The following is a 19386-nucleotide window of genomic DNA, read 5'->3' as shown; positions in this document are numbered from 1 at the left end:
CATTGACATCCGGAAAACCCCAGCAGATAACATTTGCGTCCATTTTTTGTTGTTGTTGTTGCACTGCGCGCGTCGGCCTGCTGCGTTTCTGCGTACGTTGATTTTCATTAACGTTTAAAACGGCCTCCTTTTTTTTCTTTTCAACGCGCATTGTGCACTCTTGTGGCACATGGTGTTGCTTTAATTTAATTCTTTTCTTTTTTTGTTGTTCTTTTTTAAAGATTTATAAAATACACCCGTTGCTAAGTGCCGGACGGATTACCATACAACCGGGGTTTTTTATCTTGATCGCATCCATGCACGGACGAAACGTGTTAGAAAATAATTCATTAACATTCTCGTTCATGAATTTTACTAGTTTTCAAAGTCTCGTTCATATTTTACAATGGCACGGTCATAAACGAAACAAAACTTACAGCTCAAAATACACTATACCCCAGCATGGTACTATTACGATGTGCTTTTGAACACCACTGAACTGTTCTTTTTTCTTCGTTCTTTCCATGCAGTAGTCAATATTGCAATTTCATAAACAACTCCACGCCTATTCAAGCCCCAAGCGGAGTGTAGTCTGAAATCAAGACAAATAAATATACAAAAAAAAAAGAAATCTCCTCCTTCAGTATAAATAATCATCTAACGAAGCTGAAGATACTATTTGCAGAGAACTTTTCTGTACACTTCCAGCGGGCGAGCATAAGAAGAAAGCATGACATAAAAAAAAACCCGAGAAAGCAAACTCGAGCCCAGGCGTAGGCAATCTAAATTAAGTTACACAGCTCGAAATGACCGTTCCAGGCGATTGCTTTTCATTCGCTCGTTTCATTAACTTTGGTCAAACTTTCAACGAGCGCCATCGAGCCAAGGGCTCTCCCAAACAGTCCCTAACGTCCTTCCCGTCAACGTTTCCCCAACTTCGCTCGCCCAGCCACTGAAAGATGAATCGCAGCGACCGCAGGCGGTACGTGGCACGGATGGGAAAGAATTATTGAAGAAACAAGCCATCCAACATCCCGCAGGCTTTGCGACAGTTTCGTCTTTCCGCGTCACGCTCTCCCAGCGGGTTGGCTCCATTTTCTTGGCCACCCGCACGCTGTCATATTTTTATCGCTGCATCCTAGATTCCGCAACTTTCCACTGAGCGGATCCTTCCCGAACGTGGTTTGGTTCGCCCACGTCCAAGCGCACTGTGTCGCATAACTCGGCACGAAACAAATAATAATTCTCCGGCAAGCACGACCGAAGGGTTGTTTTATTCTAGCGGCGTACTCGATCCCAAGAACGCTCCGGATTCAGATCAAGCATCTCGCTGGACGTCACATTCCTCATGATGGCATCAATCTCGAAAGCGCTCCGCTTTATCACGCTCGACGGTCTACGGGGCTTCAGATGCAGCTTGATTTACGATGCATTCCCGTCACCCGGATCGTGCGATGCGTGGCCAGCGTGTGATTGGCTGACCTACGGCTACGAGCGAGGACGCGGACACATTTTTCCCACAGCCACAGCGGTGTGGCTAACCGAGCTAGGAATGCGCCCAAACTTCACCCACCCACCGGAAGCAAATCGCATGTACAACACGAGCCCCCGCTGCTGAGTGTCACCATTTCTGAGAGTAGATAAAGTATCCTCCAAACGGTGGCGTCTCTTGCACGCACCCCATATCGCCGTACAGCAACGGCGGATTAGACGGGACACGAATTCACGAACAAACGGGGATCGTCCTCGCACCCGATTGGGAGCAGCTGGGAACGACTTTGCGATGGTCGGGAAAACTACGTTACATTTTATGTCGCTGGAATGGCTTTGTCGCATTTACATTCATGGTTCGATTCGTTTTCCTTCGGTTCTGGTGATAGTACAGCCACACACACTCGCACATTCCACGGAGAGCAAAGCTGGCAACATAATCAACGTCGTTATTGGTGGCAAGACTTAAGTGTTATTTGCTCGTGAAAAACCACCATCTCGGGCTGGAGTTTGTTTGGGGTAATGTAAATTTTAATTTCATCCCCAGCGAGACGTCAGGAAGTATGGGAATGGATTCGCTTGCGCTCGATGCTGGAAACGCTTAATTGATCCCAATTCTTGATACGAATCGAAGCGGAAGAAAAACGATCTGGGAAGGGAAATGAATATCCGCGCCACTCTCGCATTCATCCTCGATGTTGATTTCCCGTTGTCATATTTGCGTGAAATGGGACCTAATTTCGGGAGGCTTGCAGTTCAAGCGTTCGAAGTCGTTTCGCAAATTGTACACATTTCGTAGCGACAGTCAATATAGAATTGTTGAGTTAGTTTTGATTAGCCTTAGTTCGCCACATAAAAATGCGTTCTAGGAAAGGGAAAACCATAGCAAATGGAGACGAGTTTTCGATAATGAAAAAGTGACAAAGAAATACATACAACTTTTCATCACGCATTCATCGCCAGCCATTTTAATCATCTCCAATATATCGCTCGAGGCGTAATTCATATGAAATAAACACACATCGAAAGGGAAAACCCACAATTAGAAACCCACAGCTAATGGTTTTCTTTTTCATCCGATACCGGTTTAGAATTTTCCCCCGAGATCTCTGCGCTTTAATGAAATGCAAGTGCAACTGTACCACAGCCCGTGCCCGTTGCGATGGATGCGGTTGATCGCGTCCAATGAGATCAAAAGTTTCGAATCGTGCACCAGCTCACGTATGATTGCGTGCCTGGGATACGACGCATGGGATATGGCAGTATACCTCCCGGCTTACCGGATGCCACTTTTTATTTTGCATACACAACATGCGCCAACACGCGGGGGGATAAATATTTATGGCCTCGATGCAAAATGTGCATCCACTCGCCACCTGCGACATGCGCACGTTCCCGAAGGATATTCCACCGTTGAGCTAGACACCGTTTCATCTCCACACCGTTCGAACGCACCCGGCACAAAAATGCAAATCTCCGACAGAGATTCCTTTGAGCCGTCGTTTTTCTCTCCCTTTTGACCAGTTCCACTTCACCGATGAATTGGAATGCGAGCTCCGGAACGATTGGAACAGACTGCTACGGGAAAATTTGAGCCACACTTCGTCCTGGTGGAAAGCTCGATGAGCAAACACTCGTTCGTCTTACGATTACAGAACCTTTCTAGCGTCCGTCATGGAGTTGCTTCGTTCTTCGAACGCATCCTGCCGTTGCTTGGACATGCTCGAGCTCTTACCAAACACGGGATACGTCTCCTATGCACAGTGGGCACCACGAGAGCAATTAACGGGTGGAAAATTACGCGTCTTTTGATAAATTACGCCTGTTTTTAGGCAAACAGTTAAGCGTTTGATGGCAAAAAATTGATTGTTAAAATAGAGCAACTTGCTAATACTATTAGGGAAAATATTCACACAGCCAGAAAATACTTAGCTTTCTACAATTGCAGCTTTAAATTAATAGTTGAATTCGTACACACGCTGCATAAATAAATTCAAAAGAATGCTTTTTTTCACTCAACCTGTTTGCCTTTTTTCCAAGTGTTTCCCCCTCAGAGTTGTAATCGTTTGACCAAAATCTTATAAAAATGTTTCACTTTCATCCCGGCAGGCAACCGTTGTGAGATGGTGCGACTGATAAACATCGTGGCATCGTACACATGACCACACACACAAGCGATGAAGAAGGGCTCGGTGTGTCGATTATTTACACACACCGACCAAGCAAAGGGGTGAGAGATTTTAAAGCAGTAATTATTTTTCCATTCCATTTCTACACATCTCTTCCACACACACACCCACACACACATGGATCAAATATTTATTCTAAACGACCCAGTCGGCGATGAGCACCACCGATGGAAAGAGACACACAGGGCATCCGATCAGCACGGTACAGATTGGAATCAAAACCAATGGTCGGGGAACACGGCAAAATGGAAGACATGCACAAGAGGTCAGGCTTTTCCGCTGGCATATGCTGCTTCTTTCGAAAGGCTGAGCTGTTGGATGAAGCTGTCGATGAGCAGCGCAAGGAAAGCTGGAAGGACGCCCAGGGCCACGGGGTAGATTTCTGCATGATGTAGGCCAGCAGCAAAACCATAATGTCAATGGTGATCGTTATGTCGCACCGAGCCGGCATCGGACGGGTTGGCAATTTTCTGCCTCACAAACGAACGAAGAACTTCGAGCTAAGCTCGGGACGTCCATTCGCTCAGGACAGTACCGAAACGGCACTACAAATGTACCGAGCGATAAGTGAAAGCGGTCGTTTTAAAGTGCTTTGATATGCTTCTGATGATGTTCCCACTGCAGGTCTGTCTCCAATGGCTTGCCAGTTAAGGGGCCACGTCCACGTCGTGCAGTTCAGACACCACTCCCAACCGACCCGGTGTGCCACCCCGTGTCAATGACAAGTGCATAAATATGACACCCATAAGCAGAGAAGCGAAACCATTCTGCCACTCTGCTTTTATCTCGCCACCACGAGAAGCTGGGCTAGCGTTTGGTCCCAATTCCCGCAACCGGTGGTGACCGAAACGAAGGAAATTAGATGACAACGGCAGCACGCGAAGCATTTGGGCACCCCAACCCACGCACCAACATAACCGTGCCGGGAAAACGATTTTGCTCGCGCAATACTAATGATTTGCTGCGTGTTGCCGATTCGTGCTGCCACAATATTGTGCAGTGTGTGCTTCACCACAGAGCCACATCAGATGCCGCCCCGAAACGATTCGCGTGGTGTGCTGTAATTCGGGTACCGATATTTCGTACCGATAAATGTGATGTTGCAGGGGTCGGGAGCAAGATCAAACTGGCCCCTGTGGGGAGAGTGGACCCGGTCGGTGTGTGAAACATGAATTCCAGCTCGAAATTTCACTCGCCCGCGCTCCGATAACGAAACAACGCGGGACAAAAGACATCCGACCCGAGGGCATATTGGGTGCCGTTTGATGTTTTGCTGCTGCAGCGTAGCGGCATAATTATCGGCGTGTAATATGTTCCGGTGTACCAGCGGCGTATTGGCGGAATTACACCTGTTGCCAGTCTGCCAAACTACAAAGGGAAATGTTTGGAATGTTTTGCTACGGTTTGTCTTTGCGCGTTTCCCGCGAAGAGATGTTACATGCATTCAGTGCAATTACATCAATTGGTTCGTTTTAATTTTTAATCAATCGTAATTATTGAAAGTCCCCTTTTTGACACATGTGTGTGTGTGTTTTTTTGTTTTTCGAATATTTTTTTATCGCTCGTTTACCCATCGTTTGACACTTTTCCTACGAATGAATTATCATAATTGCAACCCCCCCCGCAATGGGGCTTTAAGAACAGGGAATTTATTTCCCACAAAGCATAGAGTTAAATGATGTTATTTATGTTGTGAAATCAAACATCTCTATGTCAATTAGTTGCACCAAAACGATGAGCAATCGTCGCAAAGAACATTATTCTCATCGCCAGAGATTGAAAAGAAACTGAAACCAAACACGATATAACCCTTAACTAAAATTTGATCAAATTTCCTCGATGTACCGATGCGAGTTCGCATGAAGCACAACCTTCGCGAATGCATCCATTTCCATTAGGAGTTCCTGACAAGATGAAAAAAAAAACACGGCAGCAGCGCTGCGCTTTGCCAAACCATAAAGCTAGTTTTGACAATTGTCCGTATCTCGGGAAAAAAATCATCCCCGAAAAAACATTTACCTCCACCGTTCGATGGCATTCTAATTCGTTTTGTGCGGTTCGGGCCCATCGAGAAGCACGCGTTCCTATCATAAACCTTCCCGGGATGGCCATTGCGCGGACGAAAAAGGACGAACATTTGCGAACGAGCCCCGGGCACAACACTGGACGGTGGCGATGAAACGCCGGAACGCTGGAACGATCCGACGGCTCCGGCGTGATTTGATTTCCCGATTTTCCACCCCGACGCAGCGCATTACCCGAGGCGTGCTCTCTCTCTCTCTCTCTCTCTTTCTCTTCTACGTGGTTCTCTTCGAATGTGGCGCTTTTAAATGGGATTAAAAACGTAAAGTTCGCCCTTATCACGTGAAGTGCTCCGTGTGTGTTCGGTGCGGCGCGCGAGGGATTCCAATTAATAAGATTTATTTGACCACACTAGGCGGTACCACATCCACGTTGGGTGGATCGGATCTGCGTTTTTTTTTCTCCTTCTCTTCTTTTTGTTCTTTCCCCGCTCGTCTCTGAGTTCCAACCGTGCCCGCTGATTTATTTAGTAGCTACTTCGGACCACATAGCTCTGGTGGAGGAGTGAACCGACAGGACGACGATAGGCTGGCAGATTCTGACCAACCGTGCCACACCGGATGTATGCTCGCGCGTGTGATCCCTTTTAGCTTAATTGAAGCGTTTTTCACTCTCGAAAGTCTCGCAGCTCCATCGCGGTGATTTGGCGAAGATTCCGATGGTCTATGGGATTTTTCCAACTCTCGGTCAGTCTGTCTATCTATCGCCGGAGGGGAGTTTGATGCCTCGGATGTGCGTTAAAGTTATTGCCGCACTGTTTTTATACTCACGGCCCCGTGGGAAACGCTGATGCGATCGATTGTGCAGAGGAAAAAATCGATTCCCAGAGGCCCTCGTGCCGGTAATTGTTAGGAATATTAATTCAGAACTAGATATAGGTTCGACCTTGTTTCCATCTCCTAGCCGTTTGAAAAGTATTTCGTCACAATTTCGAATTTAATTCGATCTCGCGCACAAACGAAATGTGTGCTCCCTAAATTTCATAGAGTTGGGAAGCGGCACAACCGCATCCCAAAAACAACTATGGCCAACCGTAATTTGTGCATCTACGCCCGCGGTGATACATTTGCCGGAATCGGTTTTTCGCCGCCGCCCGTGACCACCGGATGGGATGGTTTAATTTATTATGCAGTGTGCATCATAATGCACATATTGTGTGTTAATGCATTTACACCGACAGCTCGGGTTGCCATATTTTAGTGTAACCACCAGCCGTGCGGTCGGTGAACAGAATGCACATTTCGCTACATTTAGCAACATCGACGAGACCGTAAATTATGCGCTATTGGAGACCGATATCGGAAGCGAGATTTTTATATGTTCCGTGGCAACGTTGTTTCGTGCAGTTTAATTACATCAACATTTCAAAACTGGTTACTGGTTTGCTTCAGTTCCGTGAAAATCGCGATCGACCTGATGCTGCTGCACTTCTGCAGCCGTGATGTGTCGCGGTGCATTCGAAATTAGCTCCCTGTGGTTGGTCCTTTCGATCGTGCATCATGCACTCAGCACACTTTTGTACTTTTCTCACGTTTCACAAAGTTTAAGATTTTACAACTTATCCTATTAAAACTTTTCGCGCAAATTAACCACCAAAAAGGGATTCTCTACCAACCGTATCGTACATTAGCCGATTGCTGGGAAACAAAATAAGGATTGTTTTTCTTCATCATGACAAAATGTTGAACATTTTTTACCCGTTTAAGTTGTTCTGTTAGCAACAAGGATAAGTTGGTAAACCGCAAATAATAAATCTCCCTTCTTCGAGTGATGTTTTGAACACATATGATCTAGCATTTGTAACAAGTTATGAATATCACAATTCTAGACAGCTATATGACTCATCCTGTGCTTTTTTGTAACACCACGGTGTCTAAAGACGAACTTCGAACATAGGTTTCTGGTGTTACTCGACATGGTAATGCATGTTTTATTTGCCACTTTTACTCGTACGAACGTTCAACATCTGATTTGAGCATGATATTGGTGTTGAGATTGATTATTTCATGCCCCAAATACATGGCAGAGCAAATGTTTTATTTTGGGGCGCCTCCATGCTAAACACACCATCCGCAGGTGGAGACGCCTGGTACTTTTTGGCGTATCATGCGCAACGTGATTTATGCGAACAATAGCGGCGGCGAACGTTCGGTGTTAACGGGGAATTAAATAAAACCGGAACTTGCTCCCAAATCTACCCCCACGGTGGGTGATTCAACGGCGAGGACAAAACCGGTGGTGCACGGGCAGGAAAACATGAAGGATACAGTTAAAAAACATCGAAAAATATACGCGCTCGTCCCGCGGGCTCAATTTCGAAACATGAATTCGTACTTTCGCAACATTTGCGCCCCCGGTTCGTCTACATAATTCACAGCGGTTCACGACAAGACATTGGCGCACCGAAAACCGGCACACATTTTCTCCCGTTGTCCGTGCTTTCGCCGGTGGTTTATGATTGATGTCTAACATTTTACCGTGGACACTTCCGCGCGGAAGTTCCACCGACGTCCCTTCTACCCGACGGGGCGTCCCTTTGAAGGGTGACGATACGCGTGGGAACTGTTTCCGCTCGGTAGCACCCGTACCCGTCCGTATCACGAGATAGCGAAGGGGCAGCTCGCTTGCATACCAAGCGTGAAACTAGCCGCGAAAGTATGCAATGTTGTGAGTTTGGCCACATTCCTGCACGATGTCGTGGCACGTAATCTGATAGGCGATTAAAAACAATCTCATCCACTTTGCACCGCACCGCAGGAATATACGTATCGAATCATTTTATGCGGCGTGTTCTGGTATTCTTATATACCGTCGAGCTGTTGTACTAACGCACGTTCGGTCTATTATAACGTGACCATGTGAAGAAGAATAATAACATAATAACATTGAGAAAGAAGTTTATAGAGATACTTGAGTCGATGAAAAAAAAATGAACTTGCACAATGGTCATTCAATCCATGCGGATTCGATGATTTTAAAATAGTCCAGCAAAATTCGTTTTTTCGTATAATACATACATGTATTGCAATGTTCGATAAATTGTTGATGGTTCATCAACACTCTTGTTGGTTCGAATAGCAAGGACAAAACTTAATTTCACCACAAAGGATACGAATGTTCTCTTATAGTGGCTAATGTCAGCATTTGCTCAAAAATGGTTTGAGAACTGAATATGAAATAATTTTACCATAAAAGAAGGTATAGACTAGGTATCTATTTTTTTGTTAGTGTTTAAAGATGCATGTAAATTTTCACTTGAAATCGTAGCGAAAGGCCACTGACACTGAGATAAAGCTTTACTTGCTTGTTCTGAATAATTACATTCAGAGTTGATTGTAGCCTAAATATTTGCCGCATAAATTTCAATTCAATTTAAAGTTTGATTTATGAAATAATCTAGTCTAGCTAATGTTTTAGATTATATTCATTGCTGACAATCCTATATAATCATAAAATATATTGTGCTTGCTCTTTATAGTTGCAGCATGTCCTTGCTATTTATAGGTGAAGGATATATTGCTTCTGCTATACAACCCACAAGAATCTTCACCGACCATTTACAATTTTTCATATTCAGCAAAGCATGATAATGATCACTATAAAATAATCATATCCTTTATGGTTGAAGGATATATTGTCCTTGTTTTATAGCGCAACAAGCATTTACAATTGTCACTGGTTTGGATCTCGAGTTTGGATGATTTCAATGAATATTATGTAGATTGCACAACACAAGGATCATTGCGAGGAGCTTTTTAAAATATCTCATGTAATTATTTACATCATTTCTTCTACACTGACAGAAATAATAAATTTATTCAATTCTTTTTTATGGCAAAATTATTTCATATTCTAGTCTCAAACCATATTCAGCAAAATATGATAACAATCACCATAAAAATGTGCATATCCTTTATGGTTGAAGGATGTATAGTTTTTTGCTATACGAACAAACAAGGATATTTGTAGGACCATTTGCAATTCATAATAGGTTTGAAACACGAATATGGATGGTTTTAATGGCCACTGTGTGAATTACCCAGTTCAAGAGTAATTGTAAATACGTTTATCTTATATGAGATATAACTTTTTGCTTGTCTTGTTTAACACTGATAAAAATAATAGACATTTATTCGATGCTCTTTTATGGCAAAATTATTTCACATTCTAGCCTCAAACCACATTCAGCTGAATATGATAACAATTACTATAATAATATTTGTATCCTTTATAGTTGAAGGATCTATTGCGTTTGTTATAGGAATCAACAAGGATTTTAAATGATCTTTCACAATTCATTATATTCAGCAAAGCAAGATAATGTGCGCTATAAAACATTCATATCCTTTATGGTTAAAACATGTATAGTTTTTGCTATACGACACAACAAGGATTTTGACTATTTACAATTTTTCACAGGTTTTTATATCACGGTTTTGAATGATTTAAATGAACATTGTTCAGACAAGATCCATCCCTTAGTCGAATTCCTGTAAGAATTAATATTTTATGACGTTATGGTATTTTCTCAACACATTAAGAGAAGTCAATAATTTGAAGATAGTTTTATGTCAGTAAAAAATAATATTTCTTTGCTAAATTTCACAAATTGAGTACACCGAGTTTGCATACATTTTTAGTTCCTTTATTATCCATTACAGTATCTCAGATAAAAGATTTTTATCGTGTTTAATTCAACATAAGCACAGCTATTACAATTGGTAGGGTTTCTTCTCCGTTTGCCGGTACATCCTTATCCTTATTGTTGCTTATATGCTTCGAAACCTTTAGCCATACGTCACCCACGCCTCTAGTCACCGGTTTTCGGATTATATCGGTCAGTACAAAAAATGTCCCCCGCCATGCAGTGGAACCATCTATCACCGTCTGTTATGCATCGCATTTCGCATCCTCGATGACAATGGATCGATGCCAGAAAATGTGTGTCTCAATATCTCTCCATGATGTCCAAGAATCGCCACCTATGGAGCTTTTATCTGGCGGTGTGCATGTGTTTGTATGTGAGTTTTGTGTGTTTCGCAACACAATTTTTAAAAATATAGTTCCGCATAGAATATATCAATTTTCGCATGACGATCGAGCGTTTCACCATTTGCATAGAATGCGCACTGAATAATGGTTACACAATGAGCTTCGTGCTTTGAATCCAGTAGTCCTTTTTCGCCTCATTCCAGTAAGCATTAGTTTGTGTAACTTAAACAATATAGAAAAAAAATTGATTTGGGTATGGTTCTTTAGAATACGTTAGAAAAGAGTTTGTTTCTCTCGAGTCACGCTGTACCCGCACACCGGACTAATTCAACTGGTCACATCTCCGTTAGCTGTATGGCAATCTCATATTACGATCACAATCTATCTCTACATTTCTACGGCACATTCGACACATCCGGAAGCACATTTCCCGTCATTTTTCCAGATGATGAAATGCTTTATGAGACTCGGATGTACGGTGTGACTTCCATTAGACCCCGTGGAGTCATAAAATTCATTCTTTCATAGCCCAAGTTGTACTTGCCCAGCGTTTGTAGTTTTCTCTTCCTTTCGCAACGAACTAGTATTTTTCCTGCTCTATGTAAGGTGTCCTTTCTATACGTGCGTCCATTGTGCTGAGGTAGTAACATCGACCAGATATTTCCACAATTAATCGTTGTTCCAAGTGTTCGCCTGTTTACGCACGTACTATTTCATATGTGCATCGGGAAAGCTTGTTCGTCTACTGCTCGAAAAAAGTGTAAACTAACATTACATTGTCCTGCCGCACTACTGCTCTTGTCATTGCAAACCAAGGGCAACCAGGTACCGTATGAAATCGCTCTACGTCTTTCGCCTAAGGTGCCCCAGCAACTATTGTGGTGTTTCTTCACCCGGTTTCATTCTATTCGCTCGAATCAACTCGTGGAAATAGGTATGTTTGTTTGTATGTTTCTTGTTTTGTATTTTTGTACAATTCGTTTCGATTCAGTATTCCCTGTTCCTGTGTTTATGAGTTTTAACCGTCTTTTTCCGTGCTGTCCGGATTAGTGAACATGATTTCTGCTGTAGCATAATTTGTCCCACGTATTGTGCTCTCAAGTAGTCGAGGAAAATGTACTGCTTGTGTTTGCTGATGATAAGGGATAGGAACATTAGATTAGCATTTTAGCACTAGCTTTTATTCATTTTCAATCCTCAAAAAAAGATATCGTAATCTAAGCATAAGATAAGTGTGTACATAAAATCTGCTGATCTTTAGGGCTAGAAATCGTTCGATAGTAGGAGAGTGAAAAATATTACGAATCAATATGTTATAGATTTTTTTTTTGTTTTTTTTATAACAAATTTTGAATTTCTTGACATATTTGCAAGCAAAAATCAACTTCAGAAAACTTTTGAAACGCAACTTTATAACCAAACAATTCATTTCATATCTTAACCGCCTAATATCAACCCAATTTCCCAAATTTTACCATACTTTTTTCATCCATCATCTTACGTCGGACAGTGTCATTTAATTTGTAAAATTCTAAATCGAAAGAAAAGTAATAGAACACGCATGTCGTCTTATCAATGCATTATTAGAACATGATTTTAGAAGCCTAACCAACGCCTATCATCGATATGATGCCTATCCTACAACCAAACTGTATAGTGTGAAACTTCATTTTCGAAAAGGACGTAAGTAATCAATTTGAAAAAAAAATTCTTATCATGTACGTACTACTTGCAATCGCTCATCACATAACGGTTAATTTATCGCATTTGCCGCTACTTCTTGTGGCATGTTTGCTATTTGCGCCTCCGATGCATTTGATTTACGATTGATTGTAAGCAAGTAAATTAAAGAATATCAATTTACGAAACACGCAATATTATGCCAATAACTTTTCCATACAGAGGAGACAACCAGAGCTGCGGTTGACTGAGATTGAAAACGGTGCAGAAAATAAAGAAAACAAAATAGTAATGAGCCTTGTAACGAAAAACAAAACACACAGCTAAACAATATTCCCACAAAACTGTCTCTAAAGTAGCAAAATAGAAAGATACTAACACTCACTATAATATTAACAAAAATCACAGATTGTTTGTAGTTTTGTAGTTCACTGCTTACTGCTACCAAAGGGACAAAAACATACGCTTCCACTCGGGGAAGAGATATTCTCAACCAGCTCGAAACTCGATTCAGCCTTTTACTGATCGATTGGCCGGAGTTGCAACGGCAAGTGCCTCGTTTGTTCACCGCCATAACCACCAAACATACTTCAGATTTTACCGGAATTCAATTAAATGCAGTTTGGCAGCTTGCAGATCGGTACCAAAGACAGACAATAAAATATCACTTTTCATTTGCAACCGCGATGCAGCACGGTTGGATACCATCAAAAGAGCAACCCTGTGCAGCAGCTACCAGCAGGCAAAAAGCCAACGCGTCCAACGGGCTTTCTCCCTCGATTGGCGCTTAATCTTTCCCTTTTCGCTTTACGTATGGACTCTGTAATTTACAGAATATATGGCATTTACTTCTCGCACTATTCCGTACACTATTGCTTTGGAAAAGGGAGGGCCTCAGAATGTGCAAAAATATTAAGTATGGTAGGAAAATAAAAATTAAACAATAAAAAGCTCCCCCGATTTACACAGTTAGGTTTGGTGTTGAGTGAAACATGATAGGATTTCTGTGCTTCCTTGAATCTGTTCCATTCCCACGGAACAAATACGATCATCCCGTTTATCTTTCCCAGATGTATCCCATTATTTTCAATAGCCCTAGTCCCGGAGGCCCCCTGCTGTGTTTCCATGGCCACGTCGCTCCGGGTACCAGTACCTAAGATAACCAGAAAACTCAACGGCACGCTGATACTTTACGGTACAACAATCCTAACCTCTCTCCACATTTTCTGCTGTTCATAACTCCAAACGCCAGCGCCTCACTAAACGTCCGTCCAAAGTGATCAATAGGGAAGAGGATGCGGAAGGGATTATTCAATCAATTCTTCAAACAATTAGCTCCTCGACAAGTCTCGAACCGGTATTGAAATTTTAAGAATTTCTCTCCCACTTGATGACATGCGTCCCTAAAAAGTACCAGGCGAAATGCTAACATTTGCATCTCGCGCCCCTAACTCAACAGGTGCTGATAAATTGCTTAAACAACTACATGTACGAGAGGGATGTATGAAAAAAAATACAATCCTTCAACTGCTCCTCATTTTTTGCCCGTTTCCCGCTTTCTCGCACACTTACAGCTTCTCTCTGTTGGCCTCTCATTTTCCTTTTCTGCCTACCGTTATCAACGTTAATTAACAAGAAATTACAAGAGATGGACATTCTGAGTAATATAGTAAAAAATGTAGAAAAATAATTGGTTACACTAGCACTTACGTAACTAAGGGTTGATTTTCGCCCACTCCTCTTTCCGTCGTTCTCCGTACGTTTTGGACGTACCTTCCGCTTGATCCCTAAACTCTAACTAGCTCTAACTGCCAGATCCTACAAGGATTCGTCGCATGTATTTTTACGAAAAAATATGTAAAATGTATATGTAATATGTATATATATATTTATGTATATATTGTGTGTCTGTTTTTCGTCAGCGTATTTAGGTACATAGGTTATCATTATCAATGGTTATCGATTCATGTTTAAAGGTAATTCATTATTCAAGAGTCAGTGTACGTGTATAATTTCTTCTTTTTTTTTGTCACTAAACGTGTGTTTTCTTCATTTTTATACTTCATTATCCCTTTTTTCTCGTTATTATTATCTCTTCATTTCACTTATCTTTAAGCGAACATACCTTTCAATGGAATTCACTGTTTCGTACATTTGCCTTTCGCGTAATCGTGTACATTGGTTTGTTTCCTATTAACATCTGATGTATATAGAAAACGCCTTACAAAGAAATCATATGAAAATCAATCGACTCCATTTCAAATGTATCTGTTACAACCTGAGCATCATTTCATTTTGTTTTTGTTTAGTTCTTTCGTTTGTTATGTTTCTTTGTTGATTTGTTTCTCGTGTTTGCTTGATTAGTATGCTTGCATAGCTGTGTTCTTCCTTCGCGTTTGGTCGACGGATGGATGTGTGGCACGAATTACAATTAATATAAGGCCGCGTTAGACGCAGCACTGATCTCAGTCCGTGTGGTTTGTTAATGATAGTTGGTCATACCGATTATACCAAATTTTACACAGGTTTGTGAAGTTGATTTGATCAGAGCTGAAGGAATATAAGTGCAATGTGGATATCGTTCAATTGTCGATGGAAAACGTAAATGAGTTTAAAAAACAAATCCAGCATGTGTGTTCTGGATAAGACGATCCCATTGTGAATCAAATATTCGTAATTCTAGAGCAACTTGTAACATAAACACTGATATTGTATGGCTATGTCGTGTCCTAAGAAGCTCAACAACATCCCTATTGCAGAGTAAACAGTGCATACGCAATATAATATTGTTTGCAAATTAAAATCCAAGGACAACTGTGTAGTCGCGGGGATATACGAAGGTAGATTTATGCTTGTATATATATAAGAAACACTTTCGTACTCGCTAGTATCAAATATCAATTCACCACGATGCCCCTTAATTTCATCATGCTGGCTCGGAAGCTACTCCTTAACTCGTTTCCTGATTTTGTACCTTCTTGTTTCTTCGGGCTTCGATCCTTTCTTAGGTGGTATTCGTTTTCGAGCCGTTCGGAGTAATTGCTTTTCCACGTGCTTTGCCGGCATTTGCATAGTAACGACAGTATCACTAATTCTGTGCACTATGTGCTACATATGCATCACTGTTTATAAGCGCATCATAGGCATTTGCAAAAAGTATATGGGTTAAACAAATCGAAGGTAATTGGTTGCTTTCTTTTTTTTATCTTACAGTCTCATCGATTCATCATTGGTTTTGCGTCCTTCAGACCACTGGGACATGCCAGCGTCTTTCGGCACCTCAGCTCAACAGAAAATAAACACCGCTTGTCAACTCTGCTCCGTGCTTCTGTACCTGTTAGTAGTTAATTTAGTGCATTCCACGCAATTTTGAAGTAAAGAGCGATCCGCGTCGGCCTAGAACTGCTCCAGCACCGTATCAATGCTGATATTGTTACCCGCCCGCACATTTTCGAGCATCTTGTTCACGAACTCAGTTGAGTTGCCAGCAATTTTAATTTCTGCAATGATATAGAAAAAAAAGCAATGACCACCCATCGACACAATAACATATTTAGTACTCAAAAACTCACTAGATGACGTTTGCACCAATGTGTCCAGTTGCTGCTTATACTCTTCTGGATTTTCGCTCGACATGCCGGAGGTGCTGCACTTGGCCGTCAAGATCTGCTTCAAGTGCAAAATTCCGTTCATGAGGCGTTCTGTGAGAGGGTAAGATGAGAAAAAAAGAAAATTATATTCATCCTTCTGGCAAAACATTCTCGCTTCTATGGATGCGTGTGTTTGCGACACATTCGCTGCCCATGGATGCAGTGCGAGATTGTGGATAGGGGAGGAATATGAAAAGCTTTTCTACGCACTGTGTTCCGTCTCCAAGCCGTACAGCTTGATCTTGTTCGCCTCGTGCTGGGCCTTCTTCTTCAGCCGGCAGGCGCGGGACGCGAGTTTGTTCTTCTCCTTGCGCGTTTTCGGGCGCGCATTAAACGGCAACTCGCTGACCGGCTTCATGTCGTTGATGACGCGGCCAAGCTTGTCCAACTCCTTGCCAATGTTGTGGAGCTTGCGCGGATTCGGTGTCAGATCGTTACCGTCTCCCTTGCGCGCCTTGCCGCTATGCTGTAAACGAAGATTCTTAAGAACATTAACCAAACGATCGAGCGTTCCGGACCGCGTGGATGCGCGCATGTAATCGGCAACCAGTGTCGCAGGGGGGATTTGAATGTAGGAAAGCATTTCGGTTTCGTATAGAAAGAGAAAGAGAGAAGAAAAAACATTCCAAACAGGTTAGTTTACTTTTCGTTTGATTATGATTTCATTTTCGTTTGCTGGTGTTTGAAAGGTTGTGCTTTCTTTTTGTCATTTTTTTTTCTACAATTCTTAAGGCACCACGTGCAATCCACACTATGGCATAAAGATTGCTGCGACACGCCCGGGACAAGCATTAAAAAGAGACAGGGACAGTATAAAGCAGTGCCACCTACCTTAATGCCGCGCACCGAGCAGTGCGGACTGAAGACCGGATCGGTGACCGCGTTCAGCACGTGTGGGTCTTCGACCTGCGTCTTGATGACCAACCGCTGGCCCTTGGGTCCCTTTGCCTGTACGTTGTACTGCCAGAAGTAGCGCTTTGCCTTGCTGCTACCGACACTTCCGGATACCTTCCCCGTATCTTCGCTGTCGGAGTCTGTTCGGAGGAAAGGAAGCATTAGATCATGTACAACGATTGTTGTGAGTCGATCGACTGATCGACCGATGCCTACCTTCGCCACTGGAGTAATCCTCATAATGATCGCTGTCATCGGAGTAACCCTCATCGTGCGAGTAATCCGGAGCTTCCGGACTGAGGATGCTACCGGTGCTAAGCGATGAAGTGGAACCGGCCTCAGCCAGGCTTCCAGTCGACAGCAGATGCGGACGTGGCTCACGGCGCTGCCAAATCTGCTCGAAGCCCGAAATGTGAGTCGGAGCAGAGGATGAAAGGCGCGACATGGCCGTACCAGACGTGCCGGCATTCGTGCCCACTGAAACAGCCGCGGTAGGACCGGCCTGCAATTGCGCCTGCAACAGCCGCCGACCAGATGAGTGGCTTCCTCCACCGGGGCTAAGCGCAGCACCCGACAGCAACCCAGCGGAACCGCTACCAGCGGGAACGGACTGACCCAGCAACACGTTGCCACCGCTGCCGAGACGATCCGGTGTGTTGCTCATCAGCAACTGTTGCAAGGTGGAATACTTCGGATTATGCTGCACCTGGCCCACATTGCCGCTGTTCCGGCTGAAGTTGAAGCCACGTCGCGAGGCACGGATCGGCATCTGTTGCTGCTGTTGCTGTCCTTCAAGCCCCGGACTGCCACCAATGTTCTGGTTCTTCACCGAATCGCTGTTGTTATTTCCCGGCGATGTGGAACCGCTCGCGTTCTTGATCAGCTTTCCAGCACTGATCGTGCTCGAAGCGCCCCCATTGTACAGCGTGTTGTTGTTGAACGAGCTCTGCAGCTGCTGTTGGAGCAGATTTTTCGCCACAGAGCTGGTTGGCTGCGGTACCATTAGGTGGCCTCCCTCGGAGACCGACGGGCTGGAGCCGTGGCTGCTCGGTGAGAACGCCAGTGGGGACTGAACGGCACTGCCCGGTTCCTGCTTGGTGTACAACTCGAACGGCGACGAAGAGATGCGCGTCTGCTCGTCATACAACAGGCTGTTATTGCTGTTCGTGTTGACGTAGCTGGCCGCTACCATCGGATCGTTCGTGAAAATCTGCATTCCACCCGTTGCCGGACCAAAACCAGACGACAGGCTGTTGCTACCGACGCTTCCCACGGTGTTGTCGCCAGTACCGCCACCACTCAAGACAGTCATGCCACCCGACGAAAGGCTCAAGTTCGACGATCGACCTAGGATCTGCTGCGGCAGACTGGGTGACAGTATGATGGCGCTATCCCCGCTCAGATTCGGTGACTGCTGACCAAGCGGCTGGCTGAGCAGCGTCATTTCGTCGTTAAACATCCCATCGATCGTGCTCAAATCGTTACACAACAGCCCATCACCGAAATCCTCCAACGGATATACCTCGAACTCCTCCATCATCTGCTGGCCGCCCATTCCGACGTCTGCACCAACACCAACCATTCCATTCCCAGCCAACTCCCCCGTGATGCTCTGCGGAATCGTTCCATCCTCGAGCGGTGCCACATTGGACGTCGACGAGATCAGGTTGTTCCAGGAGTCCATCATCGGCAGACCGGCTACGTTCATTGGGCCCAGATCGATACCCTCACTTGTGATGATCATGTTGTCCCAGCCGCTCGGGATGGTGAAAAATCCGTCCAATTGTGCCGGCAGGCTGCCGGACTGAAAGTTGTTTCCGGTGCCACCGACGACTCCGGATCCCGTCACCGTACCGACGTCGTGCAGCAACTGACCGGTACGGAACTGTTCCATCTCGGTGACAAAGTCCAAATCAGACTGCATCGCGCGCTGATGGTTGGCGTTGCGCGATGGAATCGGCATCGAGGCCGTGGTCAGCATCGGGTTGCTGCTCAGTGCGTCCATCATGAAGTGCACCTGTTTCAGCGGGATGCCGCTAGCTGTGTTCGTTCCGCTTGTCGCGATGGCAGGAACACTGCCGTCGGACGGTTCCTGCTTCACGACCGATAGGGTCGACGTTCCGTCTAAGTAATCGATACCGGTGTAGTTAAGGCCGCCTCCGCTCTGCAAGCCGCCGAAACTGTTCATCATCCACCGGCCACCAACAAGTGCCGAATGTGAGCGTGTGTTTGATGCTGCTCAATCGGTATGGATGTCCTTGTCTCACCAAAGGCTCGTGTTTTGTTCTGAAACGTTGAGAAAATCGCTTGCGTTAGTTGATGGGTTGATTTTCCATCCTTTCCTAGCTTCTACAACCGATGCATCGCCATGAGTTCAACGGTCCTGCCACGTGAAAGAGTGTCGACAATTAATTGTACCCCTTGACATT

General features: G+C 44.1%; 1 protein-coding gene across 1 annotated transcript; it reads right to left on the bottom strand.

Moving 5' to 3' along the window:
* Positions 1-15189: 15189 nt before the first annotated feature.
* On the bottom strand, positions 15190-19148 carry LOC128730249 (protein CREBRF homolog). Its single transcript, XM_053823285.1, has 5 exons — positions 17174-19148; positions 16895-17097; positions 16274-16544; positions 15986-16114; positions 15190-15913 (listed from the first exon to the last, which is right to left on the bottom strand). The coding sequence occupies exons 1-5, from the start codon at positions 19146-19148 to the stop codon at positions 15810-15812; spliced, it is 2682 nt and encodes an 893-aa protein (XP_053679260.1). The 3' UTR covers positions 15190-15809.
* Positions 19149-19386: the final 238 nt, after the last annotated feature.

This window comes from Anopheles nili, chromosome 2 (assembly GCF_943737925.1).
Source record: "Anopheles nili chromosome 2, idAnoNiliSN_F5_01, whole genome shotgun sequence".
NCBI classification, from domain to species: Eukaryota; Metazoa; Arthropoda; class Insecta; order Diptera; family Culicidae; genus Anopheles; species Anopheles nili.
Note: the sequence above shows the minus strand (reverse complement) of the source record. Positions and strands in the feature narration are given on the sequence as shown.

What these genes read in the sequence shown, in the direction of transcription:
- LOC128730249 (XM_053823285.1), bottom strand. Translation starts at nt 19,148, where the DNA reads ATGATGAACAGTTTCGGCGGCTTGCAGAGCGGAGGCGGCCTTAACTAC. An exon ending in GCTCGGTGCGCGGCATTAAG is followed by an intron (nt 16,545 to 16,894) that starts GTAGGTGGCACT and finishes AATGTTCTTAAG; the next exon opens with AATCTTCGTTTACAGCATAG. An exon ending in ATTGGTGCAAACGTCATCTA is followed by an intron (nt 15,914 to 15,985) that starts GTGAGTTTTTGA and finishes ATATCATTGCAG; the next exon opens with AAATTAAAATTGCTGGCAAC.